The sequence below is a fragment of the Leptonychotes weddellii genome, chromosome 7 (genome assembly GCF_054177405.1).
Source record: "Leptonychotes weddellii isolate Sample4059 chromosome 7, ASM5417740v2, whole genome shotgun sequence".
Classification (NCBI taxonomy): Eukaryota; Metazoa; Chordata; class Mammalia; order Carnivora; family Phocidae; genus Leptonychotes; species Leptonychotes weddellii.
The window spans coordinates 62,295,959-62,322,231 of NC_138375.1; the positions used below are offsets into that span (position 1 = coordinate 62,295,959).

Sequence of the window (26,273 nt, forward strand, 5' to 3'; positions counted from 1 at the left end):
GCATGTCTAGATCAAAGGCCAAAGTTTTTTATTAAACACCACTTTCCTACAGCTATTCTTTCTGGGTCCTTCTTTCCCCCAGTTCCAAGAGTGGTGGGCTCACCCCCTTCTTCCAGACCCTGAGAAGGCACCATCTCAGGTTTTATTTTATTGTATTTTTTTTTATTTGAATAACTCTGCCCATCTCTTTGGAATCTCTTTATTTAGTTACTCCATTTGAGTGTGCTGTCAGCTTCCTGCTAGAACCTTAATTAATGATAAGTTTTAAAAATTACCTAGCTTAAAAATTAAGTGCAAAATAGTTCAGTGTAAATCTGACTACCTATTTCATTATTTCATATTGCTATTTAAATACTGCACTAAATAAAAATAGTGTCTTCTAGTTTTGGTCTTATACTCATAAAATGTATTCAGACATTCTTCAAAAAGAAAATAAATCTGGATGTGAGGACAAGCTGAGAAAGCATGATCTAACTGGTAAGAAAACAGAAGACAAAAAAAGTTTACAAGTAATTTTAAAAAACAGAAAGCATAGTAATCTAATAATGATTACAAGCCCCCACATAAAGCTTCTTATATACTAAACTCTATTCTAACCAATGTACATATATTGACCTATGTATTTCTTATAGCAACTCTGTAAGGAGGTACTATTCCCATTGTACAAGTGGGGAAACTGAGACACAGGGTAGTTAAGTAAATCAGTTTGATTGTATCCTCTTAACTACTATGCCATGATGTTCTTCCAATGGTTTTGCTGATAAAACAGCTAAAGTATAATAAAGGCTAAGTATTATATGAAAAGATAAGTTTTTAATACTAACATAATAGAAAGAACATGGGTTTTCAATTCAAAGTTGGGTTTGACTCCTAGGTCTGACATTTTAAATTTAAATTTAAATTCTTCCTTACTATAATTTTTTTCTTAGCCTGGTTTTCCTTCTTGCCACCCTTTTCCCCACAAATCATGAATTTGCATATTATGTATTATTTGGTACTATAAGTGCATTTGTATTCTAACATAAAATTTAATATTTTTCTTTAGGTTTATGATCTGTGAATATGCCTGTTAACAAATCACCCATGATTAATAAATTAGGAGTGATATCTTCCTCTTATCATGAAAAACTCTTGAGGTTTAAAATTCAAAATTTAAGGAAAAGAAGGAAAAATAAATCAAAGTAAGTCTGAAAAAACTTTCATTTTATTAAACTAGCAGACCCATATGCATTATAGAATTTAAAAAGTACAGAATATTATGAATAATTTCTTTAAAATCACATATAGTTCTAAAATATGTACATCTATATATTTACTATTTTTAAAATAAATATTCATAATTTATAGTGATCATATCTTTCTAAAATTTTAAATTCTACACTTTTTGTTTAAAATAAGCATTTTTTCTATAATTATAAATGTCTATTAAGTTGCCATAATAATCTCTGAAATGCATAAGAGAAAGCATTTAATAACTACTATATTGTGAAGCACTTTGGTTATTTCTATGTCCTTTGCTATTTCAAATTAAGCCAAAATAGAATGTCTTTCTGCATTTCAAATTATTTTCTTGGGATAAAGTTTCTAAAATGAAGTTACTAGATCAAGGTTTGTTGATAATTTAAAGATTGTGTGTGATTTTAAGAAATTTTTAAAAACTTAAAAATGAGAATTATAGAATATGTAAGAAAACTTGCATGGTGACATTTGGCTACGTTTGTTTCAAATATTTTTATTTAATAAAGAATAGATGAACAGATGAATGTGAAGCTCTTTGACCACCTGCCCTCCCAACTAAAGTAATTGTGGTATATATCATTTCAGTTCATTTTTCTACTTTAATATGCATGAATATAAAATTGCATTTTCCATGTAAATATAAATGTAATTATACCTAACTCATTTATCTGTGACTTGATTTTTTAAAAGTCGATGTTATGTTTTTAATTCAGTCCATACCGATAATTATGTTTTATTATTGAAAATTATTTCTTCATTCATTTTAGTGGCTGTATAGTGTTACTATATAATGAATACTTCTTGTTTTACTTATTTTCCAAATTTTTGCCAATGAATCAGTGCTATAGTGAAAATCATTATATATTTTTCTTTGTTTCTTTTTTTTTTTTTTTTTTTTATTTCTCTTTGTATACCTGGGTAAGTGCTTCTTTGGAGTGGGATTTTTTATTCCTCACTTTTTGAATTTTACTTAATGCTCTTGGTCTCTAGAGTTTACATTGTCTTCACCAGTTATATGAAAGTATCACCTCCCCCATCTTTGCCATCACCTGATATTGTCAGACTTCTTCATATTTGTCATTGTAATAGGCCACAAGTGGCACTTGCCTGATAACTAGTTTTTTTTTAAATCTCTGATAACTAATGAGACTCAGCATCTTTTAATATTTGTTACCATTAGAATTACTTTTATGAGTTATCTGTTTATATATTTTCCAATTTATCTTTGTGTTTTTTCTTATCGATATTTGATATTCCTAAATATTTGTTATGAATTCTTTCAGTCTGTGGCTTGTCTTTTAACTTTGTTTTTGTGATGCCTTTCATCATACAGAAGTCCTGGAAATTAATATAGTCATTATGATTTTAAGATTTTATGATTTCATTGCTGATTTTGTTTATTCACTCCATTAGTCCATTTCATTAACATACTGTGAACTATCCATTCATTCTTCTCTTGTTGGCCACTTCAATTATTTCCTGTTTACGGTTATTATGAACAATGTTTTCATGAACATTCTTGTACTGAGCATCCTAGCACATATCCTAAGGTACATACCTGGGAATGGAATTGTTGGATCATGGGCTATATGCCATTTAGTTAACAGAACTTATTCTCAGTCTTTTGTGATTAGTCATTTTTGTATTTTGGTTAAGAAATCTGTGTCCACCTCGGGGCGCCTGGGTGGCTCAGTCGTTGAGCGTCTGCCCTCAGCTCAGGTCATGATCCCAGGGTCCTGCGATCGAGCCCCACATCGGGCTCCATGCTCCGCAGGAAGCCTGCTTCTCCCTTTCTCACTCCCACTGCTTGTGTTCCCTCTCTCACTGTGTCTGTCTGTCAAATAAATAAATAAAAATCTTTAAAAAATTTTTTTAAATTGACAAGGCTTAAAAAAATACCAAATACATGGAAATAAACCTAACAAAAGATGCACAGTCCCCCTATGAAAGAAACATTCAAACTTCATTGAGAAAATTTTACAAATAACTAAATAAATGGAAGTTATATCTTATTCATAAGTTGGAATCCTTATTATGATAAAGATGTCATTATCCTCAAATTTATCTATAAATTCAAAAAAATCCATTAACCAACCAGGCTGTAGTCTTCAAAGTTTCCTAAAATGTTAATAAACCTGAAATTTTTCCTTTTTATTTATATTTTTGACACTTTTATAGTTAGTAAAATGTGCTCTGCAAATACATGCTCTAAATATTTTAAAATGCTCTGTATGTACATATCTATATAATGTTACTGATTTTGATAAGCATACATTTATAATACAATATAGCTTTGTAGTATGGGCTGTAAATATGTTCTGTCAGGAGCAAGAAGAAACTTTTCTAGACTTACATTTATATTCTGATCATTTGTTTATTTTATCTATAGTGTGTTTTTCATTTATCTGAATTATTATAAGCCTTTAAGTGAAATTCTAATTGGTTAAGACCTTGTAATCAGGTCTGTTAATTTTAGCCTGAGACACCTATATTGTAGCATTTAGGGATGGCTACAGATGATTTAGCCAAAAATATGGTGACTTAGGAAATGGATGGCCATAAGAGCATGAATACATACAATTAAATGTAGCTTCTTTTAAGAATGTATTACCCCAAATGAGAGATCAGTAGCTACTGATGAAAATATCTGTACAAAGTATGTAAAGTCTTGCAAAATCATAGAAACTACAGTCCTCTTGTACTTGGGCTTACACCACTGTCTTAGCCCAAGTCTCTAGAAGGCAGAATATAAGCAGAAGATTAAAATTCTAATATTTTATTTGGGGTGTGCAAGGTCAATGCGCTAAAGATGAAAAAAAAAAAAAAAGGAAAATGAGGTGGGAAACCTTGATGCATTATTACCTGGAGCACTAAATCACAACTTGCCACAATGAAATACAGCAGACATGTCCATACTTGGCATAATGGGACTTATTAAGACAGGTTTCAAGAAGAAGCCACATCTCACAGTAGTCCATGGAATGGAGAAATGAGGAGAGTTATTCATCTGATCTGTAGCTTTTTGTCTAGCATTTTCCTTGGTCAAGATTCATTCCATAGGTGCTAACTCATCCATACTTCCAGTTTGTGTCATCCAGCACGTGGCTACTCCAAATGTAGAGGAGGAGGGGCAGCTCACTGTTTTGGGCCATGAAAATCATGCAGATAGGAGTCAAGTCAATCTGAGACTTTATACAATATTTATGGCCAATACAGGTACTAATCATGGAGACCTTATAGCCTTGCATTTTGTGGAATGTTTTCAGGTATCAGATTTTTCTTATCCCTAAACTCAACTCAGTATCAGTAATTCACTAGTGAAACTACTCTTTTTTTTTTTTAAAGATTTAAAAAATCTTTAAAACAAGTGGAGGGAGGGGCAGAGGGAGAGGGAGAGAGAATCTGAAGCAGACTCTGTGCTGAGCGTGGAGCCCCATGCAGGACTTGATTACATGACCCTGAGATCACAACGTAGCCAAAACCAAGAGTTGGTCACTTAACCAACTGAGCCACCCAGGCACCCTGTGAAACTACCCTCAAAGGTTTCCACTGACTTTCTAAACATTAACTCTAATGATCTCTTTGTCCTTAGTTTTGATATCCCTGCAGATGTGTATTTTTGGTCATGCTCCTTATCTTCATTCTGTTCTTTGGTATCTCAGTCTAGAATTGCTTGTTTGCATGGAATAGGCACATGTTCAAATTAACTCAAGCAAAAGGAAAATGTAATGGAAGGATACAGGGTTGTCTTGTGGAACCTAAGAGCAGAAGGCATAGCCAGGCCTCATTCATTCATTCAGTACTCATTATGTTCTCTAACTGATACTGGAGATAAAATGGTCAACTTTGACAGATGTAGTCCACATCTACACTAGACTATAAACATGAAAAGGGTAGGGGCTCTGGTTACACATTTGTAAGGTATCCAACATATTGATTGGGTGCTACAATGGTGAGCAAGTAGCTTTCTGCTTTGGGATGCTTTGTTGTCTTGAATGACCTCTCAGCAAAAGCCACCTCTTGGCTTTATATGACCATTCAGCTCTCACATCAGCTAATTAAAATATCAGCTGATTATTCAAAATCCCCAGAGACAGGATTAGATTGCTAGCTTGATTCAGATGTCTTTTGTGACCCAATCAGCTACAGTTAAGGAGGTGGGGTCATATAGTACTAGTACAGAAGTTGCACCCATTGGTTCAATAGGGACTATGAGTAATGAACAATTCTCAGAGAAGGAATTTACACCCCAAATTATACATATATTTGAAATCCATTGTAGTGCTTCCCTGAATCTCTATTATTTTATTGTTTCTTCTTTCTCTCTTGCCTCTAACTGTGGGATCTGTCCAAAGATCTCCCTTGACCTTTTTTTTCTCCATACTCTTCCTCTTGAAATTTTGTGGCTGTGAGTATCACTGATAGTAAATGAATCTGAAATCTTTACTTCCATATCCTATCCACTTCCTAATGCCTGCCTCACAAGTCTGTTTGGATTATAGACCTCTCCACTTGGATGCCTCACAGGTAAATGATAGCCATTTGTCCAGAACAGCACAGATCATCTGCCCACATTCCTCCATTTTATTTGATGTCAGTTCTCTACTACTAATTGTGTAGTCTCAAAACCTCAAGATTATCTTTGTCTACCCTCACAAATCTTCTCATATCCTATTAGTCATCAAGCCCTATTGATTTAGCTTCCACCTAATCTCTCATACTCATTTACTCTTCCTTATTTGTACTGCCCAAACTGCAGTTCAGACGTTTATTACTTCTTACCTAAATTGCTGAAATAATTGCCCAGTGGTTTACCAACAGTCATTCCTCATTTAAACCCATTCAACAGATGACTTTCGGTTTAATCATCCTAAAGTACAGTATAATCTCTTAACTCTTCTGCACAATAGTTCCCTCTTACTTATTAAATAAAACTCAAACGTCTCTGCATAATATAGAATTAGCACCCACTGCAACTAAGAATATCTAAAATAGCAATGCCACTTAAATAAAGTAAAAGTTTTTCTCTGAATGTAATCAGTCCAGAGTTGGTATGGTGATCTGGGACCTAGGTTTCATCTAACTAGCTGCTCTGCTGCACGTGGCTCACACGTAAGGCCATCTCATGGTTTATTGTGGCACTGAAGCTCCAGCTATCACAGTCGTGCTTCATGCAGCAGAATAGAGGAATGGCAGAAGGGCTTGTGCCCTTTTTTAAGTAAACGTCCCAGAATTACTAGCTGAATTTTGCTTACATTTACTGGCTGAAACATAGACATACAGGCACACCTAACTGCAAGAAAGAGTCTTTTTATAAGAAAAGGAGGAGAATAGACACTGATGTAGGCAGCTATAAATCTTTGCCATGGACCACCATTCAATGCCATTTATGTTTGTTCTCAACCCAGAATTTCCGTCTTCATTTCCTATCATGATTTTAAGCATTCCGTCTGTCTATGCTGGGTTAAAATTCTTATTTTTTCTCTTTGGTCCTATTTGTATTAGTTAGGGTAAATTTGAAACAACTATAGAAAAAGCCCTCTAATTTCAGTGGCTTATATAAGATAGAAATGTATTTATCTGACATAAGAAGTCAGTGGGTCTAGGCTGACAGGACAGCTCTGCTTTTGGGGTCAGTGAGAAACTCAGGACCTTCTTTATCTTATAGGATTTTGTACTCATCTGCCGAATCAAAGCTGATTCAGCACTATATTAGTGTTCCAGTCCACAGGAAGGAGAAAAAAAGCATCATTCTAGAGAAGATGGTATGTCTTTAAGTTAAAGGTGACCTGAAATTTGCATATATTACATTTGCTCATATCCCACTAGCTTAGCCATGTGCCCGTATTTAGCAGCCAGAAAGACTGGGAAATATAGAGTAGCTACGTGATCATGTGCCAAAGAAAAGGCAGAGAAAGAATTTTGGAAGGACAGCTGCTATTCTGTCATATTCCAGTTCCTTGCTATTCCTGTTATAGCTCAAGTGCCATTTCTGCAAAGAAGCTTTTTCTGAATCTTTAACCCCAAACAGTAATGCTTATAACTAACAGTTATCCAGCACTTGATATGTACTGGGAGCCAGACTCATTTGATACTTTTCAGAATTCTACAAGATTTTGTCCTCATTTCCACATATGAAAAATGGCAGTTCACACAGATTAAGTGATTAAGCAAAGATTATATGACTAGGAAACATTGGAATCATGATTTCTACTTCCAAACTCCTACAGGATTTCATTTTTTTTTTTTTTAGTACATCTTTTTATTGCATCTCACTTCCCTCTAGATTGGGAATTTTCAGAGGCTGAGTCTGATTTCTCCTCTAGTCCTCATTGTATATAGCAAAATATCTTGTGCGTAAGAGACTTCTCTTAAATATTTACTGAACGAACGCGTTGTCAGCTAAAAAGAAAAAAAGTTCTGATAAATAGTTTAGGTAGGGTATTAATACAAAGTATATTTTCGTTATATGTAAAATTAGAATGATGTTCTTTATTTACTACCTGTTCCACAGGACTGCACTTATTATATACTTGCAATACATTACATTTATTTATTTATTTTTAAAAAGATTTTATTTATTTTTTTGACAGAGAGAGACACAGCAAGAGAGGGAACACAAGCGGGGGAGTGGGAGAGGGAGAGAGAGAAGCAGGCTTCCCGCTGAGCAGGACACCAGGATCATGACCTGATCCGAAGGCAGACGCTTAACGACTGAGCCACCCAGGCGCCCCACATTACATTTATTTTTAAAGAAAGTAGAATGTGTGAAGAAATAAATTGAGGTTGTTACACAAATTATCATATAATGATACACAAAAAACTCCTAAGAAGCAAAAAAGATGCTTTAAAGAGTACATACAGGCATTTGAAAAGAAAATTTATTTGTGATAGGCTAGACATGGTTCAAATAGCTATATTTATTTCCCACTAAATATTTATTGACATGAGCTATGGGACACCAATTAAGGGACTCAATATCTGTAAGAAAGCTCAAAGGCATTCACTTTCCATGTTTTCAAGGATTCATTACTTTCTTGTAATTCCCAAAGCACTCTGTACAAATGGGAAGATTAAAGCTATTTTGAACTCTTCATGAGGATCAAAGATACGTCATCCCAGATTACTATTGACAAAGAGTTTTCAGCCAACCTACACTGTATCTGTCTAAGCAGATGTCTCCAAGGGCAAGAGTGAGATAGAGAACACGAAATCAAGAATGATGTTAACTCATTTCAAAATGCCCAGTTCTAGCAGAGTTTGTGCGTGCTAACACCTCAACTATTCCTCTATTTTACTATAAGCGCCATGAGGGCAGGGCTTTTTATTTCATCCTTGTATCCCCACTTCCAAGTCTAATAGGAGATGGTCAGTACCTCTGCTTATTCTGTGATCATTAGGCACTGTCATTGCTTTTACATACATCTATCTCCTCAATAGGACTGTGACTTATGCAGGGGCAAAATCTGATTTTTATTCATGTATTTTTTTCCCTGGATCCCACAAAGCAACTAATTCAGTAAATTCTGAAAATAATAAGTTGTTACAAAAATTTGTTTTATTTTTCCAGACCACTCCTTCTAATAGCATGACTCCCAAAAGTTATTAGACCACACAAATAAACAACTCATTGATTCTACTACCTATTCACTATTCATCTGATGTCACTTTTGATCCAATGCCCTTCTTAAATCCTGTGGTATATCGTTATAATCACTCTACTCATTCTCTTGCATACACCCTCAGCTTATTTTTCCCACTTCTCTTTGAAATGCTTGTCTACTCGCTCTGCACTTTCCCCAGGGGTTCCTTTCCATTTGCAAGACTTTAAATACCACATGTGTCTTTAATGACTCAATAATGACTCCAAAATTGATGTATCTAGCCTGAACTTTCCCCCCCTGAAATTCAAATTCATATATCTGACTGCCTATTCTATGTCTCCACTAGGATGGCTATGGTTGTCTCAAACATAATATATCCAACATTGAACTTATTCTCTACCCTCACCCCAAATCTGCTTCTCCACCAATCTTCCCCTTTTCAGAAAATTACAGTTCCATCCTTCTAGTTACTCAGCTCAATCATGACTCTTTTTTTTTTCTCTCATGCCTGACTTCTAATTCTTTGGGCAGTCTTATTGGAGCTAATGTCAAAATATACCCATTATCTAAACTCTTCTTTTTACTGACATTGCTATCATCTTGATCTAAGCCACTATTCCATCTCACCTAAGTATACATGTGCCTCCTCCCTTGCTACCTCCCACCTTTCCACACTCCAACTCTCAATAGACATTGGAATGATCCTATTAAAACTTAAGTTAAATCATGCCATTCTTCTTATCAAAACCCTGCAATAACTTCTCATCTCATCCAGAGTTAATCTGGCTACTTGTCACCTCTCTGACCTTACCACATACATCTTTCCTCCCTTGCTCATTTTATTTCAGCCACAGTTGGACTGATTTCACTTGCATGGAAGGAATAAAAATTTAGCTTAAATTGAATCAATACTGATATATGTGAGGAGATAAATCAGTCTTCAACATAATTGGAGCTGTGCTGGGTTTTACCTATGAAGGAGGCATATACCAACAAGACTTCTGGCAATCATTCCAAAAACTTTTCTTACAGAGGCTACAGAATTCTTTTACATCATGAGAATAATGTTTCTTAATCCAAGAGTATGATTAGATCAATCTAGGAGTCCTGTACACATATATATTTTTTTATTTTACTGATTTCTCTGTATGTGTATGAAACATTTTTATTAAGGTAAAGTACTTTTTCAAAAGAAAATAGTTACACTTAGCCCCTAGATATTGATTAATTAAAATTTGGGAACTGTTAGCTATAATTATTGATTTGTTTTTGGTTTAGTCCATCATTTTCAATCACAAAAGAATTCATCTTGAGATTCAACCAAACAAAAAATCCAAAAGAGAAGAAAGAATTGTTGGACCTAGCTAGAAAAAACATTCTAAGATGTAAGGTAATAGTACACTATTTGATTATTTAATATATGGACTTTCTGTTCTAGTCGGTGGGTGGTTACATGTTCTAAAATATCAAAAGTAAAAATAAGAAATACCTTTTTAAAATCATTAAGTATCATTAAAGATACTAACGCAAAGTAAAATTAAAGCTTACAACCAAATAATTCAATGTCAAATGGCTTTTTTAGGTGAAGATTCTCCATAAATTACTGAAGAATATAACTGTTGACACTAGTCCAAGAGTTCACCACAAAATATGAAAGGCTGGCAAATAAATTCTTGATTATAATAATTCCACTTTTTCCTAAAAAAAAAAAAAGGTTGACTGAGATATCATGTGTCCCAAAGAAGAAAGGAAGCTTCCCTAAACCTTCACACGATACATGCACAGTATACTGTGTTCTTTCTCTGTAACAAACTATTCACCTAACAGTGAATAGTCTTTAAGAGTCTTTAAGAAAATACAGTCTTTAAGAGTATGCCATTAATTTCTAAATTTTCAAAAACATATCAAAACAGACAGGAAGTGAAATAAATCCTTGTTTTGCTTTTCTTACATTAGATCCAGTTTATGTTAGGCAAAGAAATAATATACGTATTACCAAATATACATAATACCAATATACATATATATGGTACAAATATATATATGGTATATGTGTATATACATATGGTACATATATACCATATTACCAATATACATAATATAAAAAAATTCATGAAATAACGGTTCACAAACTGGAGCATAAATTAAGCCATCTTTTTTGTTGTGGTGGTTGTTATTTCCCAGTATTTCAGTTCACTGTTGCTCACATATTTTAAAATTTTGAAAAAATTTGATTAGAAAAAGAATATTCTTCTGGTACGTATGCATGCTGAGAGGTGCTAGCAGGTACATTCATCAATGAGCTTCTGTCCAATTGGCTAACTGCTCCCTGGGGAAACCCCAGGAGTGGGCCCATTAAGGGAAGAGTGGCAGTCTTGGTATCTGTTTCATGTTCATTAATTTTAGTCCATTCACAGTGAAGTAGCCAGAATTTTCCGGCCAATTGGCATTAAGCTAATTTCTGTTGAATCACATTCAATATGCTTTTCCTTCTAGAATCAGAGATGCATTCTCTTGGTGGGGTAATGAGGTAGAAGTAAACCCTTGAAAGTAAGGAATGAGAATTATTTTTAGCAAATAACTAATGATATAACTCAGAATATTAACAAACATCCTTTATGTTTCAGCACTAATACAATTTACATAAAATAATTAAAAATAAAGCAAAAATTTTTAAAGTTTTATATAAACTGGCTATAGAGCATAGCCTCATAGAATGACTTTCAGAATATAGTTAAGGGATAATCAAAATAAATAAGCAAATAAATAAATTTGTAAGAAGCTATACCTTTTGATTTGCCTTTTTCATCCTTCCCCATAACAGAGAAAATTGGGTCTCAAAACCTTAGGCTCTGGGAAGCATGTACATCTTCCTACTGCATGGACGGAAGTAATATATCTCGCTCAGTGCAAAGGAGAAATCCAAGACGGTATGTACTCTTACTAAGCTCTTCTTAGTTACCCTGAGTGTTTTCTAGATTAGCAGAAAAGGTATAACCTTTGACCTTTAATATTTAGAAATTGTGCAGGAGTCAAGGAAAATTTGCCTTTCTCTATCGAAATATCTGGTAATGTTTTACTGTGAAAGCTCCTTTTGTAATTTTGAATTTATGAATTTGACTGCTCAACTTTTTAATTACAAAATTGTTTTCAAAACTTTTGTTCAGCACAGTCTTCATTGCTTTTCTCTAAAATTAGTAACTAATTAAAAAGTAATATAAAATGTCATTGAAGTGATTTTCAATTACAATAGGCAGTATACTTTTGAGAAACTTGTTTTGGCATTTTATAATTCTTCCTCATAAAACGTTAACCAAATAGTCCTTTGTTTTCCACTTATTTTAAACAGCCGTTTCACTCATTACCTTTTCATTTATCACTTCTCATTTATATGTCTCCTTCCAAACCATCCTCCAACCAATAAAAAAGAAAGAAAAAAACATTATTTTTAAGGAGGTAAAATTCCTTCTATCATTATCTGAATTTTATGTGTAGGCCTTTTAAAATGAGTTTTAGAATGCTAACCATATGAGGTCAGAGAGTATTTCCCCATGTAAATTGAGTTTTGTAGGGCTATCTGGGAGGTTTCAAGCAACAGGAAGAATAAGAACAATTCTGATTTAACTTGCCTTTATGGCACTTTCATCACAGCGCTATCCACAACCTGACCTCTATTAAATGTTTAAATGATATTGATATAAACACCCCTGGCTTTGGTGGTTTTGGTGACAACAAATAGTTAACTGTAAGGCTTAATTGTAGCATGTAGACAAAAGCATGATCAACAACCAGCAGTTACTTACTTTTCTTTGCCCATTAAACCTCTTTTGTTCAGGTATCCTGCAATCATGGGATTCAGAAGAGGACTGGCCCTTCCAGCCTGGGGGCGGGGTAAGGGGTGGGGGTAGTAAGTCATGGGTGATCTAAAGTAATCATGGGATTTCCTTTTACTTGCCAGTGATTAGATTAGGAGTGGTCACAGGACCTGGTCCTAATCAGAGATGTAAAAATAGGTCTATTTGGAGTATTTTTATTGAATTGCTTTTGAAAAAGATAGGCCTAGGAAGAAAGCACCTCTTCCCTCCCTATACCTTTTGATTCCTCTCTAAATGGCTTGGTAAGAGAAAGATGCCTGGAGCTTGTGTGGTCATCACTGTCACCAGGTACATCAGAAGAACTAGAAAATGAAAGAAAAATGCATACAGAGGGCAGATATATGAGCCAGCCCTACAGTTTTTCCATCTATGATCTTGTGAAATAATAAACATACTTATTTTGGAGACATTTCTTTGTATTTCCTGTTACACACAGCCAAAAGCTTTTTCATTCTTCAAGATATTGAACTCCAAATAAAAACCCTAAATATGAATTCTTAGTACCAGCTCCACAACTGAAAACCCTCCACATCTGTGTCTTACGTATCTCTTGTCTGCCCCTCATTCTATAGTTCACCCTCCATGCAGCAGTGATCATACTAAAATCATTTCTAGTGACTTCTGATTATGCTTAAAAGAAGCCCTGACTTACAAGGCTCTGTATGATCTTATTCTTAGCTGTCTTCCCTACTTATTCATTATGCTCCAACCATACTGATCTCCTTTCTATTCCTTGCATGTGTTGGGGCTTTTCCTTCCTCAAGTCCCTGCATTTGCTGTTCTTTTCAGATATTTACATGGCAGCCCTTCAAAATCTTTGTAATAGCTTGAGGTGTAATTTTCTCTAGGGCCTTAGCTCTACATTCTTCCTCATTCATCTCCCCTGGGTCCTATTTCCTCTGCCTTGATTTTCTAGTTTTCCACTCTTCTCTTTATAGCACTTATCTTTAGCACTATCTTTTGTCATCCAGTTCTGCTCCATTTCCCCATCATTATTTTTATGGCCTGGTGATCTATTTTGTGTTGGGTGGAACAGCTGGAGCTCCTTGGGCATCTCTCTCTCTCTCTTCTATCTCTAGCTCTGTAGTCTCTCCAGCTTAGTGATTTCTGAGTAATTACACTTCTTAGGTGGTAGCTAAGTGTTCCAAAGCTAGCTATCTTGAAAAAGAGATCCAAGTGGCAGCTGTATGGCTATTTCTGAGCTAGCATTTTATTGGTTAAAGCAGTCACAAGACCTACTCAGGATCAAGGGGAATGGGTTGTGGACTTCACTTCTTGATGGGAGGGGTGTCAAAGAATTTGTAAATATTTAACATTCTACATTTTTAATATTTTAAAACCACAATCTGGTTTTGGTGACAACAAATAGTTAACTGTAAGGCTTAATTGTAGCATGTAGACAAAAGCATGATCTTCAAATTATGCAGTTTCTACCTTTTTAATATTTCAGAAGCTTTAAATATGCTTTATGCTTCCCTGGACCATGCTTCCTTTGATTATGATCATCTGCCTACCTTATTTTTTGTTGCGGAATCAGTTTTATATAGACTCTGTTGTGATGCATTCCAAAAGACATACTTATATTCAGTTGAAATAAAGCTGATAAAGGTATGTTTTTTTAAAATATTCTAAATATGTTGTAATTGCTACACATACTACATGTAGTCACATGACAGCTGTTTTAGGATCTAAACAGGCCATTTGGTTTTATTATGGAATATTCTCGTTTGATAGTTTGTTTTAATCTTCTCTCTACATGTGGACAATACATTATTACTTGATATCCATATGGAGGTAGTTTGAGAAAATATATTTCCACCAACTATGTAAGAAAATAATATTTAATTAAAATCAAGTTTAAATGTATGTCTGCGTATGTGTAACTTTTCTTTCTATTTTAAGGATTTTTAAATGCCACTTTCCATTTAAAAATGCCAACAGATAACCTTAACTAGTTGCCCAATTTGAGAAAATGAGTTGTTCTCTCACTATTCTGTGTCATTTAGAGCCGTAAGATAGGAAACTATCTTCATGGGGTTCATGTTTTAGAAGGTCTTGGATGTCATATGGTTCTACTCAACTGTGATGATTGCGGTTGCCTGTTGCAAAATTTATTATGAGTCCAAAAAATTTAGGTTAAGTAGTGGTTTATTGCAAAGAAAATAAAGAAAAGCAGAAGAAAAAAATATAAGAATATATATTTTTAGGATATATGTATTTTAAGAATTACTTGCAAAAATTATTAAGTATTATTTGCAAGAATAATTTCTTATTCAGTTTTGACTGTGAACTGTTAGAAACCAAACATTGAAAATATTCATTAGTCAGCCAGGGCATTTTTGGAAGATACTATATTTTAGTCCTTAGAAATCAAGCCTAGATCCTCTCCAACATGTTTGGGGGTAAAAGACTTACGGAGACCAGGAGAAATTCAGAGAGCACGTAATAGATGTAATGGAAATTGAACGTGCGAAGAACTGAGGCTTTGCATAGAAGAAGGATGGGAGAAGAGAGGCAAGATGTTACCATGATGACTTTTTCTTCTTTTTCCTGTTTCCCAAACTGTCCATTAAGGAGATATAAAAAGATTATAAAATTATTATAGAGATTTAAAAAGATATCTACATTTCTATATTAATGATAAAAGAATGAAAGGAGAAATATAAAGCCAGTCTGGTTTTCTCCCCTTTTCTTCTCATTCCCTTTAGTGACCATTTTCCATTCATGGCCATTTATATTTCTGCTACCAATAAATGACTCTAAAATAAAGTTTTAGCCATTGCACAAATTATTTATAATTTATATACACTATGTCATTTATTTATTTATTTTTAAAGATTTATTATTTTAAAGAGAGAGCACACGCACGAGTGGAGGGGAGGGGCAGAGGGAGAGGGAATGAGGGAATCTCAAGCAGACTCCCCACTGAACACGGAACCCTATGCGGGCCTCGATCCCACAACCCTGAGATCATGACCTGAATGGAAACCAAGAGTCAGATGCTTAACCAACTGAGGCACCCAGGCACCCCATCACTATGTCATTTTTTTTTTTTAAGATTTTATTTATTTGAGAGAGAAAGAAAGAGACAGAGAGCATGAGAGGGAGGAGGGTCAGAGGGAGAAGCAGACTCCCTGCCGAGCAGGGAGCCCGATGCGGGACTCGATCCTGGGACTCCAGGATCATGACCTGAGCCGAAGGCAGTCGCTTAACCAACTGAGCCACCCAGGCGCCCACTATGTCATTTATTTTTAAAAGGATTCCTATATCTTCTCATCTGAAAGTTTCGACAATTTGCACAGGTTCATATAATAGCTGTGTACACTTAGAACTTAACTTGCACAATGTCTTGCACAATGATCATAATTTAGATGTATTAGACATATTAACTTATTTAATCCTTATAACAATCCTAAAAGGTAAGTGCTATTATTGGCCATTATTTTACAGACTGTGGCATAGAGAGTCTAAGTGAATTATTCAAGGTCTCAGCAGAGAAGGTTTTGAAACCCAGAAGGTTTTGAAACCCAGTGGACTCTCAGCTATAATGCTATACATTTACCTTGGCTCTCAGATTTACTAATTTCAAAGTCTACTCCTTATTGTTCTAGATAATATAAATTAGCTAGTAGAAATAAGCATGCTCTATAAGTACCTTTGATTTCAGGCAAGAAGCCATTTCAGTTATCTTCCTTGACTTTGTAGAATTTTCATTATATATCTGACAGTCAGTTGGAAACCTCCCTTTTGATCTTTTCTTTTTGACGGTATGATATACTGAAACGTATTGCCAGGGAAGCATCACCCACCTTCATATGCACCATTTTTTGATAAAGTAGTATATAGCTCAGCATTAGGAAAAGCCAGAAATATTTGATTCCATAATATTATTTACTTTCACATTTTGTGTGCCTTCTTTCCTCGGTATTTACCACTGAGTGTAGAATCCCATCTTAAGTATTAAAGTTTACTTAACTGAAGTGTAGAGAATAACATATAAGCAACGATAGTTTAATACATTTTCGATAGAAAATGTTCTTCAAGCTTCTATAAAAAAAACTTGGAGCACATAACAAACCATTAAAATATAACACATAATAAATATTATTCATCTTTTCTGTTTCACTATTAGATAATAGAGTCTGATAAATGAAGAGAAGTAGTCATGGAAAGAGAAGGAAAGAAGGGGAATAAGGAATAAAGGAAGGAAAGATGGTAGAGTGAAGAAAGAGAAATTGACAAGGAGAGATTCAGTCTAGGAGGCAAAGCTCAAGCTGTCAAGCTACAGAAAGAATATGTACACAAATGAGACGAGGAAAGATGCACAGAGGGTCCCAGAATATTTTAGAGATACAGAAAGGCAGATTTTTAAATAAAAATTTAGACTTTCAGAATATTATAGATGAAAGCTTTTAAAACCATTTTTCCAAGCATAGTTATAACTAGGGATAGCCTCTGGGTCAGGTGAAACTCATGACCAAATTAGGGTATAATACAGTGATCATTCAAACTGATCTGTTTTTCATGTATTTTTCTATTTTGTACAATGTGAAATTTTTGAACATGAATTTTCCTTTCAGTATCCATCTCTAATTCCTTTCAAATTATTCCCCTTTGATTAATTTTCATTCATTGTCTATAACAAGGGGTATTTTTTATTTTAATATTCTCACTTAGAAAATTGCAGTATTCTTTTAAATGATCTGACAATTTCCACTCAATCTAACTTCAATCTCTTAGAGAAGCATAGTACTATATCAAAGTGATCTGTATGAAGAGATCCCTTGGATATCCTTCATAAATGTTTTCTTTTTATTTAAGTCTATAAATGGTACATATTTATAATTTATAGATACATTTATAAATATTGGTGCTGCATTCTCAGAATTTATTTTACCAATAGAATTTTATGATAAAAATACTTGGAAATCACTGCTATAATAGAAAGTTCATGACTTTTGGTGCAGCACAGTCTTGGGTTCAAAGTCCAGTCATGCCACTTATTTGTTAAATTGTCTTGGTTTAATCACTGAGACTTGATAGAATCATCTTTTTTGTTTTATTATTGTTTTTTACATATGGATCTGACAGTACCCTGCATCATTGTTAAGAGGATTTGGACTACATGTATCTTGATAGTGATATTGTTTTATTTGTTTTTTTTTCCATAATCTTATGCTTTAGCAATTTAAGAATTTGTGTTCCATTTATTTCTGTGGTTTGTGGGTTTTTTTCTTATGTTCTGTGAAAACTTGCACATCATGTATTTTTGCAGATATTCCATTTTCTGTATTGTATGTAAAACAAACATGCTACACATGAAACTTCACAGAGGTAAGATAGTAGTGTTTATTTAGCAATGGCTTTTTTCATAAGGGAATTGGGATCTTAGTGTAGCATAGTATGCCCGGGCAAAGTATTTCTCAAAACTATCTAAAGAAATGTTTTTTAAACTGTTTTGACTGAAACTTATAGAAAGAAATATCTTTGGCATTGCAATCCAGCACACACATAATGCACACTGATTTATTTCCCAAAACAAGGAACTGTGCAATGTACTATGATATTTTCTTTTCTCTTTTACTTTGTTTAAAAATCCCCTCTCAATTGATTTCATGACTCACTTAAGTGCCATGACTTGCAACTTGAAAAGTACTATTCTATAGGACATGGAACAAAATAGCATTCAGTATTGGTCATTATATATAATGTAGAGATGATTTATAAGATTTTCTTGGCTGAACCAGTATTTCAACCTTGATATAAATGTTTTAAAGTTATTTCAAAAGCACATAAGCTCAAGTGAGTTTGAAATTGTTTCATCAAAAGCAAATGTAATAATAAAATGGTTTAGTTTCCTTATAGTTTCTAAACATCTATTGATGCAACACAAAAATATTTTTTTTCTTTTTCTTTTGACAGATTGGCTATTTGGTCTTCTTACGACTTTTTATATATTTCCTGCATGGTCACCTAGAAAGTTTTAAACAACATTTATTTAGGCTTCAACCATATTTATACGGTAGACTATCTTTTATTTTCTGTACTTATAAATGTTTTATGTTATAGTTTGAGAAGCTCAGACTATCACTATAAAGAACATAAACTGTATTTTATTTTTCATGAAAAGTAATAGGTACAGTATTTGAGAACAAGGCTTCTGGGCCAGACTGCGTGGGTTTTACTTTTAACTTTTCTACCTAACTAAGTGCATGATCTTGTTTGTGACTCAGTTTCCTCATCTGTAATAGTATCTACCTTTCTAGATTTCAAGAAAGTAATTTTATATTTTAGTAAGGTAATACTAGTGACAATGTAGATACTGAACTAGAGTAAGAAGAGTGTGGATGCAGGGCATCAGTTAGCTATGACATTAGTTGGGCAGGAGATGTTAACCATTATGAACTTGTAAAATGGGAATGAGATAGAGTAGGATAGTTTTGAAAATGTTTGGGAGGAAAAAGACACGAAATTTGGTGATCAATTGGATCTATGCTATATATAAGGGAAAATGAGGAATTCAGGAGGAACCTTAAATTTTATATGCTGACAAATACAGTCAAGATAATGTACTCTAAACTGAAAAAATTCTGGAGAACCATTGGACGTGTTGAAATTTGAAGGTCAATCAGGTATATATACACAGTGAGTAGTTAGAAATACAGATTTGGAACTAGGGAGATAAGCAAAGGCTGGGACTCACTTATTTCATAGATACTAACATAGATGATTTGACAATCATCCATGTTAACATGGCTGAAATAACCTTGGGGTGGAAGGTGTTGGGGGGGGAATTAATTCTAGGAAAAGGCTTGGAGAACATAAACATTTAGTAGATAATTGGAGTGCCATACATCAGTAAAGGGAAATAAGAGGGAGTAATGACATAGAAATCTAAAGAAGGGAGGCTCAAGAAGATCAACATCATCAAGAGCTGTAGAAGTATTAAATAATAGGAGGTCTGAAAGTTGATGGGATTCTGTAAGCAGAAAGTCATTGTTGATCTTGGGAGCATTCCTGTTGGAGAGGTGGAAGCAAAATTCAGATTGGAGGTAAACAAAGAGTAAAGTGAAAGCTTAAGCATAAGACAGAGGCGGTGAACTATTACAAAAAGCTTAGCTATAAAGGGAAAGAGAAATACATCAGTAGTTTGGATGAAAAAACAAGGTCAAAAAAGAGTTTCACTTCTTCCTTTCCAATTTGGATGCCTTTTATTTCTTTTTCTTGCTTAACTGGTATGGCTAGGACTTCCATTACTATGTTGAATAAATTTGGTGAGAATGGGCATCCTTGTCTTGTTCCTGATCTTGGAGGAAAAGCTTTCAGCTTTTCACCCTTGAATAAATGTTAGCTGTGGACTTGTCATATGCAACCTTTATTATGTTGAGTTACATTCCCTCTATACCTGCATTGTTGAGAGTTCTTTTAATCATAAATGGATGTTGATTTTTGTCACATGCTTTTTCTGCATTTATTGAGATGATCATATTTTTAGCTTTCATTTTGTTAATGTGGTGTATCACATTGACTGATTTGGGGATGTTAAACCATCCTTGTATCTCTGGAATTAATCCCACTTAATCATGGTGTATGATCCGTTTAATGTGTTCTTGAATTTGGTTTGCTAATATTTTGTTGGGGATTTTTGAATCTATGTTCATCAGGGATATTGGCCTGTAATTTTCTTTTCTTGTGGCATCCTTGTATGATTTTGGTAGGGTAATGCTGGCCTAATAAAAAGAGTTCCTTCCTCTTCTATATTTTGGAAGAGTTTAAGAAGGATTGGTATTCTCTTTGAATGCTTGGTAGAATTCATCAGTGAAGCTGTCTGGTTCTGGACTTCTGTTTGTTGGGAGGTTTTTGATTATTGATTCAGTCTCCTTACTAATAATCACTCTATTCATATTTTCTATTTCATCTTGATGCAGTCTTCGTAGGTTGTATGTTCCTAATAATTTATCCATTTCTTCTAGGCTGTCTAATTTGTTGGTGTATAATTGTTCATAGTAGTCTCTTATGGCCTTTTGTATTTCTTTTTTTTAATCCTTTTTTTCTATTGTAACATCTCCCTTCATTTCTTTTTTAAAAAAGATTTTATTTATTTATTTGAGAGAGGGAGAGGGTGAGATAGAGCAGAGCAGGGTGAGGGGCAAAAGAGAAGCAGGCTCTCCGCTGAGCATAGAGCCCAATGTGGGGCTCCATCCCGGGACTCTGGGATCATGACCTGAGCCGGAGGCAGACACACTTAACTTACTGAGCCACCCATGTGCCCCATCTCCCTTCATTTCTGATTTTACTTATATGAGTCCTCTTTTTTCTCTTGGTGAGTCTAGCTCAAGGCTTGTCAATTTTTCTTTTCAAAAAACTTCATTTTTTAGTTTTAAATAAACTTTTTAGTTTAATGGATTGAATAAAGAAAACAAGGTCAAAAGAGGAAAAGATTAGTATGTTGTAGGATAAGAGATAAAAAAGAGACTCAAGATACAAAAAAGGGAATATTTGGTGGAAAAAGTCATGGAGGAGAGAATAGGAGATAATAGAAGTGTTTTGGAGACTGACCAATGAATTGCATCACTACTACAAATTCTGACAGGGTATGAAACCAAGACAAGACTGAATAAGAATTTATGTCTATCATATCACTTGTTTTGATTTCTTCATACATTATAATCCTCTTTTTAACTCCTCACTGTGTTCAGCATAGTGACTCATTAAATAATTAGATGATAGTGGCAAATAAATTTTGAAAAATTATGTGAATAAGATCTCAAGATCTCACATTAGTTTGTTATTGTAGATCTATCCCAAGAAAACCAATAACTTTGTTTCATATAAGGATAAAATCCCCAATTTTGCCCTTCTGTCAAATACTGTTCAGTAGAGCCTTACTTATGCTATATCTCTGTCTTTAGCAACAGAATGATTTTTACCTGGGGCCATTAGCAACTGCCTCCTATCCATGTAGCCATATAGTAGAAGAGTAGTTATTGTTATTTTTTTCCACTGTCAATAGATTGAAACTCAAAAATTGTCTAAAAGTTTACAAAAAGAACAGCATAAAGATATTTCTGTTAAATACCACATAGTGTTATGTTGAATGACATAATTGTTGTTATATTTAAAATATATTCTTTCAAAAATCAACAATAACATCTTGAAAAAGAATAAAACTGGAGAATGTAGGTTAACAGTGATGCTTTGTAGGATTACAGTTTCAAAGTATCCATTATGATATGATAACATACAAATGTTATAACTTGATTTATTTTCACCTGGAAGTTTCCAACCATTATTGTGCAGTAACTATACTTAATTGGGCATTCGACCATTATGCAATTGATGTTCTGAATTATATAAACTCTTCCGTATTAATTATTTACCTTGTAGTTTTCTATTATGCCAGCAGGGGTCATGCATAACATTATAAATCTTGAATGGATGGGGGAATGGATAGCAGTTTCAGCATCTAAGTACTGAATTTAATTATATTTTAGTAACTAAAAGACAAATGAAACACAATGCAAGATATTAATATATTCATCACAAATTATTTTTCTTACAATAGCACTTTGTTTCTCTGGAGAGTCATATTACAAGTATCCAAACATCTTTTCAAATGTGCAATTCATTCTGAAAACCATGGAAATTATATGCAAAAGAGAACTCCCCTCTGGATCAATTTTTAGCCCTGTGGAAAACAAGAAAAGCTATAAGAACATAGATTCTGATATGGTGAGTATCCTAGTGCATAATGAGTCAGATAACATTAATATGATTAAATAATTGTGCTTGCCAATACTGTAACATTGCTGAAGATGAGTTTAGCTGGTGGTGGGGGTAGGGTGAGAGGAACAAATAGCAAAAACAATAAACCCATATGCACAGTTCCTGGACAGTAGTTAATAGGATTAGCAGTGGGGCATCAGTATGCACCACTATGACTTTAAATAGAGTAATGTCATAATATCTTTTTCCTTATAGATTCCATCTCAGCTATTTAATAGGAAATAGCAATGCAATTTAATTTATAAATGAGGATTTTAAGATATTACATTTGTATTAAAAGGAAAGTGTATAAAGTACAGGCTATTAATGAGAGCAGTTGTCATATTTGATGCCTCCATAATTCATATGTAATTACTTTTAAAATGCTATTAAAATCAACTGAAATGTTTTTAAATGGTTCAGAATTGAGTAAATAAAATAATTTCTAGTATATGAAAAATTGTCTTTTAATTTCTAACTTGGACATTAGTGATCAACATTAGAGAAAACTGTCCCAATCATATAATTCCTTGGTATGTAATAAATTATGTATTATGCGAACAAAGCTGCAGTGAGCCATATAATTGTTCATATATATTATAGGCTGATGTACCTCAAAAAACAAACTTCAATCTCTGGGGCTCATATGTATTTCCTTCTCTCACATATACTCCAAAAGAAAGCAGTGAACAGTTTGAAACCTTGCTTCTTTTGTTATTTTATTTTTTGTTACATGTACTTATTATTTCATAGTTTATAAACAGAAAATTTGTTTTTCTAATAATTTCTTAAAAAGGAAAACATACGGGGGCGCCTGGGTGGCTCAGTCAGTTAAGTGTCTCTTTTTTTTTTTTTAAAGATTTTATTTATTTGACAGAGAGAGACACAGTGAGAGAGGGAACACAAGCAGGGGGAGTGGGAGAGGGAGAAGCAGGCTTCCCGCGGAGCAGGGAGCCCGATGTGGGGCTCGATGTGGGGCTCGATCCCAGGACCCTGGGATCATGACCTGAGCCTAAGGCAGACGCTTAATGACTGAGCCACCCAGGCGCCCCAAGTGTCTGACTCTTAATTTTGGCTCAGGTCGTGATCTCGGGGCTGTGGGATCAAGCCCTGTGTCTGTCTCCATGCTCAGCTTGGAATCTGCTTGGGATACTCTCTCTCCCTCTGCCCCTCTCCCCACTCATGCGCACTCTCTCTAAAATAAATAAATGAATAAATCTTAAGGGAAAACGTTTAACATAAGGGAAGTTGAAACAACTAAAAAAATTTAAGATTCCTTTTTCAAATAGTTGTATTATGATTTGCCTCACAGTTTTCCCATGCTTCTCTTGGGCCCTTTCTAAAACCAACTAAAACATAAGTATTTAAGGAAACACATTTAACCACATCTATTTGTAATCATTATAGGCTTTTGTGTTTTCTCTTTGGCTCATTACTTGGTGAATCATTGACATAGAGTGACATATGCTAAGTAATTTTGAACCTTTTGGTTATAATTACTAATGAGCACCAATTACTTCATGCACAAAAGGGATCTTGTTTTTAAGTTTAAAGACTATTTTAACAATAAATATATAATCTATGACACTGAACAATGGTAAGAACATTGGTCATGAGAAGAAACACCTGCTCAGCAACTGACTGTATGATTCAGAGGAGGTCCGTTGAGCTCTCTAAACCCCCATTTACTTATCTTTAAAAAAGACTTCATCACCGCCGCCACCATCATCATAATCATTATCATCATCATCGTATTCACCCTAACTAATCTATAGGATTGTTGTGAAGATTGCAAAAAAGCATGTGCCTTGTAAATTATTGAGGGCCGTGAAAATGTTAACAATTATTATTGAACATTATATTTAGGAACTCACTTTAACTTAGGCAGTTAAATATAGTAATTTTCATCTAAGGACATGATTATGCTGACTAAATAATTGTGTTTTACTATGAAGTTAATTGTGCTTAATGAGTGATTTGAGTGTTTTGCTTAAAAAAATAAGATATTGTGAAATCTTGACAATATGAGTGTTCTAGTTATGAAGCAGGCAACCTTCAGTGTTGATTCTGCTTCTCTTTAAGAATCTAAATGTTCAACAAAGCAGGAAAGAATATCCAATGGAAAAAGGACAATCTCTTCAACAAGTGGTGTTGGGAAAATTGGACAGCCACATGCAGAAGAATGAAACTGGACCACTTTCTTATACCATACACAAAAATAAATTCGAAATGGATGAAAGACCTAAATGTGAAACAGGAGTCCATCAAAGTCCTAGAGGAGAACACAGGCAGCAACCTCTTTGACCTCAGCCACAGCAACTTCTTGCTAGACATGTCTCCATAGGCAAGGGAAACAAGGGCAAAAATGAACTATTGGGACTTTATCAAGATAAAAAACTTTTGCACGGCAAAGGAAACAGTCAACAAAACTAAAAGGCAACCTATAGAATGGGAGGAGATAATTACAAATGTCTTATCAGGTAAAGGGCTAGTATCCAAAATCTAAGGAACTTATCAAGCTCAACATCCAAAAAAAAAAAAAAATCCAGTCAAGAAATGGGAAGAAGACACAGACATTTCCCAAAGAAGACATGTAAATGGCCAACAGACACATGAAAAAATGTTCAACATCACTCATCATCAGGGAAATACAAATCAAAACCATAATGAGATACCACCTCACACTGGTCAGAATAGCTAAAATGAACAACTCAGGAAACAACAGATGCTGGCAAGGATGCAGAGAAAGGAGAACCCTCTTACACTGTTGGTGGGAATGCAAACTGGCGCAGCCACATAGGAAAACAGTATGGAGGTTCCTCAAAAAGTTAAAAAAAGAAAAAAAGAACTACCTTACAATCCAGCAATTGCACTACCAGGTATTTATCCAAAGTATACAAACATAGCGATTCGAAGGGGCACGTGTACCCCAATATTTATAGCAGCAATGTCCACAATAGTCAAACTATGGAAAGAGCCTAGATGTCCATTGACAGATGAATGGGTAAAGAAGATGTGGTGTGTGTATATATATATGGAATACAATGGAATATTACTCAGCCATCAAAAAAATATTACTCAGCAAGAGTGAAATCTTGCCATTTGCAACAACATGGATGGAACTAGAGGGTATTATCCTAAGTGAAATAAGGCAGTCAGAGAAAACAAATACCGTGTGATTTCACTCATGTGGCATTTAAGAAACAAAACAGATGAACATAGGGAAAGGGAAGGAAAAATAAAATAAGATGAAAACAGAGAGGGAGGCAAACCATAAAAGACTCTTAACTATAGGAAACAAACAGGGTTGTTGAAGGGGAGCTGGGTGGGGGGATGGGGTAACTGGGTGATGGGCATTAAGAAGGGCACTTGAAGTAATGAGCATGTGGTGTTATATGCAACTAAATAATCACTAAATTCTACCTCTGAAACTAATAATACAGTATATGTCAATTAAATTGAATTTAAATTAAAAAATATAAAAAATAGAAAGATGCTATCTAAAAAAAAAAAAATCTATCTGTTCTTGTCAATCTTGGTGCACAAAAGCTACAAGGAAATGGAAGATTCCTGCCATACAGCTTTGCCTGAACTGGAAGGGGCAAAATGTCAACACATGAAAAGAATGTATCTGTTTAGGGGCGCCTGGGTGGCTCAGTTGGTTAAGTGTTGGCCTCTTGCTTTTGGCTCAGGTCATGATCTCAGAGTCCTGAGATAGAGACCCCACGTCGGGGTCTGTGCTGAGCACGGAGTTGTCTTGTCCCTCTCCCTCTGCTCCCTCCCCCCCCCC

At 34.4% G+C, this 26,273-nt stretch overlaps 1 protein-coding gene across 1 annotated transcript in view; it reads left to right on the forward strand.

The window, feature by feature from the left end:
* Positions 1–1,053: 1,053 nt before the first annotated feature.
* Positions 1,054–26,273, forward strand: part of TMEM232 (transmembrane protein 232) — a gene marked incomplete at its 5' end in the record, with an annotated part of 213,199 nt that continues 187,979 nt past the window's right edge. Inside the window, 6 exons of the mRNA XM_081825809.1 lie at positions 1,054–1,181; positions 10,122–10,233; positions 11,668–11,773; positions 14,169–14,326; positions 18,641–18,740; positions 22,284–22,450. Of these exons, the coding sequence (XP_081681935.1) occupies positions 1,054–1,181; positions 10,122–10,233; positions 11,668–11,773; positions 14,169–14,326; positions 18,641–18,740; positions 22,284–22,450 (771 nt within the window). The remainder of the gene's footprint in view (positions 1,182–10,121; positions 10,234–11,667; positions 11,774–14,168; positions 14,327–18,640; positions 18,741–22,283; positions 22,451–26,273) is intronic.